At 38.8% G+C, this 8,395-nt stretch overlaps 1 protein-coding gene across 2 annotated transcripts; it reads right to left on the bottom strand.

Annotated features, from left to right (window-relative positions):
• Positions 1–370: 370 nt before the first annotated feature.
• On the bottom strand, positions 371–5,192 carry LOC311281308 (membrane-spanning 4-domains subfamily A member 4A-like). Of its 2 annotated transcripts, XM_084394152.1 has the most exons (7): positions 5,117–5,192; positions 4,553–4,738; positions 4,161–4,277; positions 4,032–4,088; positions 3,340–3,504; positions 2,831–2,968; positions 371–504 (listed from the first exon to the last, which is right to left on the bottom strand). In XM_084394152.1, the coding sequence occupies exons 1-7, from the start codon at positions 5,159–5,161 to the stop codon at positions 496–498; spliced, it is 717 nt and encodes a 238-aa protein (XP_084250278.1). In that variant the 5' UTR covers positions 5,162–5,192; the 3' UTR covers positions 371–495. The 2 variants fall into 2 exon arrangements, with proteins under 2 accessions (XP_084250278.1, XP_084250279.1); XM_084394153.1 differs by lacking the exon at positions 4,032–4,088.
• Positions 5,193–8,395: the final 3,203 nt, after the last annotated feature.

The raw sequence follows: 8,395 nt of genomic DNA, 5'->3' as shown, positions 1-8,395 counted from the left end.
CTTCTTGTTGGTTTGATAAGCTGAACAGTTTGGGTAAGGGCAGCTTGCCTGTTGCTTAAGCTCATTTGGGTAATTGCATTTACAGGGGCTTCTCAGCTGCTTGTAACAGAAGAGAACCCCTTCGATGCTCCTCTCCTCCTGTAAGGGGAACTCTGTCTCTCAGTCTCTGCTATTTCAGAGGGACACGCTGCTCTTTTACAAATATCCTATTCTTGACTGTCTTTAAAACAGTCTCAGAGTAAAAAAAAAAAAAAAAGGCATTCAGATTTCTCGCTGTCAGTTTGTGTTTGGGGGATATTAGCTTATGGTTTTGTTTTGGGGGTTATTGCTGCTGCCCCTGCTTTGTTACAAAAGACACAAAGGGGTTTTTGCATCAACAAACCATTTATTTGGTGTACCTTCAATTTTCAATTCTCAAAAAACATTCATCAGATGCAACATTATGAGATATTAATTCCTCTCAAACTGTGGCTGGTAGGATCTCCTCACTGTGATTCAGTATTCCTGGGAAGTAACAGATAAGATATGTCAGTACACAACAGGGGCGGATCTAGAAAAATAGTCATGGGGTGGCGAGAGGGGGGCAGGAATTTTTGAAAAAGCAATGCTTTAACAAAACAAATAAAACATGTATGTTATGCAGAAGGATGCAGGCTTTTGTGTTTTATATTCAGAAGACATAGGCCACCAAAAACAAAGTACAAACACGTTCAAACAAAAAAAGTATACTATTAAACAAATATACAAATTATATATCCAGTGCTTTAATTTCAGTAATGTCTACTGACATTACTGTTCAGTAGACAGTAGTTCAGAGTAATATGGGCTAAAAAGACATCTAATAAAGTCAGATTTAAAAAAAAAAAACACTGCATAGTTTATCATAGATAGATTAAAGCAAGAGCTGCGACTGATTTTCTCTTTGCTTGTTTGATTCACATTAGTCTCGCGTAGCCAGACCTTCAGACTGACGGTCTGGAATTCATAGCAGCTTTCTTTGGCCAAGGCCCGCCCATAAGGCCGTTTGACCGACATGTCAAACAACCAATTACAGTTCGTTTCGTTCAGCGTCACGTTTCGGGGCGTGGATTTGTCCCCACAACAACAGACCGGCGTGCAACAAGTCAGTCAGCATAGAAAATCAAAGAAGGAGAAGAAAACAAGCAGTAAGTCATTGATCTGTTCGTGCACGTATAACAACAATGGCGTCTTTTTGTCTCCACTAAGTGCCTCAAACAAAACTCCTGGACATCTCTTACAGAGTCTATGCTGTGAACCTCGCATACTTTTGAGAATCCTATGTTTAGCTGATCTTGATAAATGCTCATTGTCACTCATGTAAACACAACAGTTTTTTCTTCCGCAATCACATGTCTGCGCTTTGTTTCCCGGCGGACCGAAAATAAACGCGACACTCGCGCCCCCCCGGAAATCTGATAAAATTCAACCAATCAGATGACGACTTCGACATTCCTGAAGTGTTTCCAGTTAAGTGTACCATATGCATCAGACGTTTAGCCAACGTTCCGTGGGCGTGACGTCTGAGGCTGAGACTAGATTCACATTAATGAAGCAATCGTCAGCAGAATTATTAGACTGCTGCCTCTTTAAGACCAAATGCAGATCTAATCATTATTACGCATCATATTTTCTCCCAACTATTAATGCCCATACTTAATCCTATTGTATTTGTTATTTCCCCAGTTGTAACCTGGTTTCATTGCTGTGATATCTGAGAGGAACTGGATTTAATAGGCCTGCTTAGCTAATCAAATGATCGATCTCCTAACTGGCACTGTATTGTGTGTCGTAACGTAATGTACGTCGGCGTAACGGCGACCATCAGTAAACGTTATGGATACAACAATTTTTTTTGCTGTTCTTGTTCTTTACTAAAATCAAAATTAGGCTAATCAAAGGGAAGAGTGCTCTTACAAATCACGAGGGAGCGATTTGACCGCTGATTTTGGCTAATGTAATAGACTCTTATATAGTAATAGACTGTAATAGAGTTTTTGCTGATGCTGAATCGTCTTTAACATACAATACATTACAAATGTAACTTTAAGTTAAACGTGCGTTTAAACTACACCTGGGGAAACTCACTTCAACTTCAGAGGCTCTGGGGCAGCTCAGTCTCTCCAGTCGGGTTGCAGGGCCATCGCCCCATCGCTGTGTGTGAGCCAACGCTGCTCTGCACGTTTGAATCAGGGACGTATAGGGGCGAGGGGCTAATAATACATTTAAAATAAAAAATTTAATTGTTCACTTTTGGTAAATGTATTGTTTAGTTGTACTGTTTTGAGAAGCTTGTGGACATAGTGGCGGGTTGTTTTTACAAGTACAGTTTTGGATCATCAAAGTTAGGGGGGCAGCTGGGAGGGCAAGGCTCTAGAGTGGGGGCTCCCCCCCTTGCCCCCCTGTAGATCCACCCATGGTACACAAGACACTCATTATCAGGTTTATTTTTACTAAGGTCCACACACTCTATCAATATTTGTATAGGTTGTACTGTGACGAGTGACAATGTGAAAAGCCCTGTGAGTGTTTAAAAAGCACTGTCACCACTTCAGCAGTCTAGCAGTCGGGAAAGGCTGAAGTTTACAATGAAGTTGGGATTGACTTATAGTTCCTATATTGTTTCCATACTGTGTGCAGTTGAACAATTGAACATATTCTGGTCGCATTATATTTCCTTTCCATTATTATATCTTTACCTTTGGTTGTGGCTTTTTAACCCAAATTAAAAAAAATATCAAATACAAAACTATTGGTTGTTGGGATAAAACTGACTGCCACCCTGGGTATAGTTAGGGTTAGGGTCGTATACCTGGTTCAGTGCCACACTGACCACAGTAGAGTCTTGGTTACAGGTGACTTTGCAGGCAAATCCTGAGATACAGATGGAGATGATGAACTGAGTAATGGAGAACACCAGCATTATTCCATTGATCCCCAGATCATATCTCTAAAATATATTCAACAAGATCAAATAAAAGTAGATTACAAATAATATCCCATGAGTTATATTGAGTGAGGCTCTAAAAGTTCATATTATACTACATTTAAACAGTCATATCATGGCTTTTGAACAACTGAAACTTTCTAATTTTTATGATACTTCTATTATGCCTTTTGTGTCATTTCAAGAGCAATTTCCAGTCGTTAGTCATTATAACTGTATGGAAAAGACTGAAAAGCACAATATTTATTAGTAAAAATTTGTAAATGATGACACAGTTGTCATTTTTGGGTGAACTATTCAAGTAAACAGCAATTAAAGAAAAAACTAATTTAAACTGATCACATTACTAGTATTGCACATTGTACATTTAGTACCTTCAAATAGTAGCCATAAGAAGAATCATAGCCATAGTAAGAAGAACGATCATAGCGATACCGCCACCCTCCACTGGAAATTATATTTATCTCTATGGACATCAGAACGATGATTATCACTGCAGTTATGGCACTGAACACATTCATTATAAGAGAGGCTTTGACCTGCAGAGGAAAAGAGCTGACATGTGAAAGGTGACAGTAATAGTAAAGGGTGTACACTTATAAAATGTCCTGAACTGCAGGTTTAAATATGTAAATGGATAATGAGTCAGATCTCCTTTTAGTCCACATTCGTTTAATGGTAAAAATGTGTCATTGTTCTATAAGAAAGTTGAGATTAATGTGCAAGCTTCTGACTACTGTGGGAAGAGTGTATGGTATTTTTAAAACTTATTTGCCTCAATTTGTAGTCATTTATATATACATATATACATTTAGACAGAAAATACACATTTTATGTAAAAATCACTGTATAGGAGATCTACATTTCTCAATTTCACTCAATATCAGGGGACTGGGCATGAGCACAAGCGGATGTGTTGTAGTGTTGCTATGCATTTCTGTATTTGTGTTCTGCTATATGTTTGACCGCTTGTAATGATTTAATAATAATAGTGTATGAATACATTAGAAACACTGTGGCAAAAGGAAAGTTATCACACACAGATTTCAGCACATTATGTACGTACCACACACAGATTAAGTTTATTCTGTGCAGCAACAGACAGAGATCCAGCACTGATGAACTGAGAGAGAAACACACATTTCACAGTTCATTCTGGAAGTTAAAAACAGTAAAACCATTAAATGAAACTTACAATAAGGGATCCCCAGTAGGTGATGCCACTGATGATAGACACGAGTGGGTATTCGAAGACACTGGTGTGTACGATACCCAATAAAAACACCACCACTCCGATCATTATTTGCACAGTCTAGACAGGGCAGATCTGAGTCAAGTAGTGTTCTTCATAAGGGCATAGCATTCATATTTGAACACACACACACACACACACACACACACACAGAAGCTATATTAATGTGTTATGCACTATACAGTCTTAAGGCAATCAGACCGGAACACATCTATAACTTGAGGTCATATAATAACAGCTTTTTATTTTCTGTTCATTTTTTCACCGAAGAAAATTAGACACTAAAAATATTCCCGAAATCATCCATAATTGTAATTCATCATTAAATGTATTACCCCCAGTGCCTTTGGTTGTGCTTTGAAAAACCCAGTAAGAGCCGTACTGGGCTGTGCTCCTCTGGTCTCCTGCCCATCACCACCAGTCACAATATTCTGAGTCACCTGTGGATTTACTTGGATGACAACTGTAGCTTTATCAGAAGAGATGATCCTGCTGGTTTCCATTTTAGGAAGAGTTTTCACCTGGAATTAAGCGTTCACATTCTTACAACTCACTCAAGGCTGTTTTATTTTCTGTGTTTCATGTACAGTATTTATGATTAAAGCATTATCTGATGCCCTTGTCCAGAGTGACTGATAAAACCGTGATACTTGCTTTACTAAGGCTTACATGAGCTTAAAGACGTCTTCCTCTCCTTCCGAAAGATCACAGGACTCAAATTTACTCTGATCACAGTATTCATGATTGTATATTTTGTAGCTTAATGTCCAAACAAATCCAAAACTAATACATGTAATTTTATGTGCCAAAGTATAACAATAAATGAACAACAGCTTACACTGAGTCTCACTAGTAATAAAATAAACTATAGATGTCAATTAACGCATAAAATATTTTACCTGAAATGAGTTGTTGATGAGGATGTCTGATCGCTCTAATGGCATATCTGTGTGTGTGTGTGTGTGTGTGAGAGAGAGAGAGAGAGAGAGAGAGAGTGTGTGTGTGTGTGTGAAGAACTACTAAGGAGGAGGAGCTTGCTTCATATGAGCTTGCTTTATACTTTTAAAGATTATGTTGATGCCCTTCCTGATAAAATGTACATATAGATCAAATCTACAAGGTAGCATAAATTATAGCCGTCGATTGAGGACAAAAATCTCTGTGATTAAAAGCACCAACAGACGTGTCTCTGTTCAAAACACACAATAATCCTGTAGTTGGGCCCTGATTTATCAATAAATGATGGAAAAGGGCCTTAAATTAACTATAAATTAAATCCTGATGAGACTTTTTGCCATTTTTGTATCAACAAATCTGAAATATTACCCATTAGCAATGAGTGTAACATTAATGAGAGGGACACTGCACTACTACGGCATTAATACAGAAAGTTTGATGTACAGAAGGCGAACATTAATGCAACAGGGAACAGAAGAGAACTAATTACAAACCAAGACAACTAATAATGAACTACAACTAGAAATGATGACACGTATCCACGTTTCTGTCCAGTTTTTACGCTGTTTTGTTGTCGACGAACGAAGTGTTTTCATCCAATTGGCCTTTAACAGATTACATTGTGCCGTCATCCCAAAAAAAAAAAAAACATTGTCATATTAGGCATCTGTTGCCTTTGGCTTGCTCAGTTGGGGATATTCTGGATATCTAATTTGATTTTATCAATAAATTCCACTAGAAACAAACCTTGTTGTATTATTTTAATTTAATACTGTGAAGCTGCTTTGATACAATCTGTATTGTGAAAAGCGCTATACAAATATACTTGACTTGACTTGACTTGACTTTTGTTGTATTACTAAAAAAACTGGCCTTCAATACATCATTTTGTGTATATATCGCAAATTATATTGTATCTTTCGCATACTAAATATGTGTAATATGTAGAGAGTAATGAGGCAATTTAAATTAGCCAGTTTACTGCTTACTATTTTCACAAATAATATTATGAAATGAGGAAATATTATGAAATATCAGAAGATGACAGCAAAGTGGAGCAGCTTGTCTGACAGGACAAGATTCTGACCATTAAATCAAAACAGACTTGTGACATTAAAAGACATTAATTTTAATTTATTTATGACATTAAAATGAACACATTATTTGTGCATTTTTCGTTTCTTTTTATCGGCATTGGAAACTCCAACAGCCTACCTTCATTTGAAAGATTTTCTGCAGATAAGCTTTTTTTCTCATCCATTTCAAATTAAGCCTTATTATATAATACATAATAACATTTTGGGCCTTGCCTCATGCAGAAGTATAATAAGGCATATTTTCCAATATATAGCAAGATTTGCACAAATATTCTTGCCTGTAACACTAGAAAAGATATAAACTGTGGCTGGTAGGATCTCCTCACTGTGATTCAGTTTCCCTGGGAAGTAACAGATAAGATATGTTAGTACACAAGACACTCATTATCAGGTTTAATTTTACTAACATGAACCACACACCATACAGACTATTTTTATTGAAAAAGAGAAAAACAATAAAGCATGTTGTGATTGACTAATATTCCCTGTATCTATTTCATGATAAGCAATGTTAAAGGCAGTTTACCATGAAACCTTCTGGTAACTTTACATTTCTTTTTCATTCTTCTAGCTTTACCTTTGTTTGTGGCTCATTTAGTGGATTTGCATAATTCTCTAAAAAAAATAAACTTCAACACAAATAACTATTGGTTGTTGGGATAAAACCAGCAATGAATCATTTACCTGGTTCAGTGCCACATTGACCAGTGTAGAGTCTCGGTTACAGGTAGCTTTGCAGGCAAATGCTGAGATACAGATGGAGATGATGAACTGAGGAATGGTGAACACCAGCATTATTCCAATGATCCGCAAACTAAAATACTACAAAACATTCAACAAAATTTATTGAGAAGCATGCATAATTTGAACTAATTATGAGAGTCCCACCAATCAGGATATATATTTAAGCAATAATCATTTCTTCTGTGAACAGGACAAATTTTGAAGACTGTTTTACACAAATTTACAATAAATGATAACTGAGTCATTCAAGCTTTAAAAAAAGAAAACACACAAACCAAAGATTCCTTCTGAAGTTTAGGTTCCCTATCGATACGGTTCACTTGTATTGGGTCACTAGAAAATAGGAAAACTCTTTTGCGCTACTGCGCTCGCAAGCCGTTTTTCTGAGGAAAACGTCTCCGCCCCTCGTTCTCCACTGTTCACTCCCTCTCAGAGCCTGAGAGCAAGAAGCAATGGGGGCGCGGGGTTGGGCTTACGGGACTAAGTGAGGCTCACTCCGGTGATATCCCGCGTTACTCACTCTCCCTGTAGCAAGAGGATTCCCCAGTGCTCTCCTCCTGTGATAACCAGAACCCAGCCAATTCATTGGCAGATTTAGGCTACGTTTACACGTGGATGGCTATTTTCATATACGGACATTTCACCCCTCTTCGTTTTCAAAAATAATATCGTGCACACGAACCTGTGTATATGCTGTCAAGAGCATGCCAAACCTGTAGGTGGCAGTGTAACGAGAAGCTCAAGCCCACCTTAGCCAATCAGAATCCCGTGACGTCACATTCTGTGACGTCGCTGCCTAAAACTTTTTTAGAAGTTTTTAGAGTTTTTAGAAAGAATCGGTTTCATTGGCGAATCCTCCGTTTGCGTGTAAACGAAGGGCGCAAAACGAAGGGAAATGTCTCCGTTTTTCAAAATAACCATGTATGTGTAAACGGGGCCTTCATTTCAGAGGAGTGATCGGGCTCCATGCAGGACTCTGCCTCCTACCACCCAAGGAGCCAGGTGATGTTGAATGCCTGGCTTGAACTTGTCGCTCGGTTTGGAGTGGTCGGCCCTGGAAATGCCAGCCCACAGCCGCTCGACGAATGATTTCCTGCAGCCGAGGCGCCATCAGTGAGCCCCCCACCAGGAATCCACCCCAGTCAGTCATGATGAACGATAACGAGTTATGATCATTATATGTCACAGATCTCCCACCTGCTTGTCGCTGAGGGTGTCCCCCTGCCACCACCTCCGCTCCCGCTAGGCCTCAGCAGCAGCCTCCACCAAGGCCTCAGTGTGGAGCCGGCCGAGGAACCCTGTAAAGCCTTGGTACCCTCAGTCCTCCTCTTGCATTGCCAGCCAGCAGCCTGGTGCGGTTCAAGAACCCGGGTATGCCGT

This window comes from Rutilus rutilus (assembly GCF_951802725.1).
Source record: "Rutilus rutilus genome assembly, chromosome: 21".
Lineage (NCBI taxonomy): Eukaryota > Metazoa > Chordata > Actinopteri > Cypriniformes > Leuciscidae > Rutilus > Rutilus rutilus.
This window is presented reverse-complemented; position numbering and strand designations above follow the sequence as displayed.

Bases quoted from the DNA above. Each gene is read 5' to 3' on its own strand.
- LOC311281308 (XM_084394152.1), bottom strand. From the start codon at position 5,161: ATGCCATTAGAGCGATCAGACATCCTCATCAACAACTCATTTCAG. The intron at 4,278-4,552 runs GTAATACATTTA...TGCCCTGTCTAG, and splicing joins CACAACCAAAGGCACTGGGG to ACTGTGCAAATAATGATCGG. The intron at 2,969-3,339 runs GTACTAAATGTA...AATATATTTTAG, and splicing joins CTTATGGCTACTATTTGAAG to AGATATGATCTGGGGATCAA.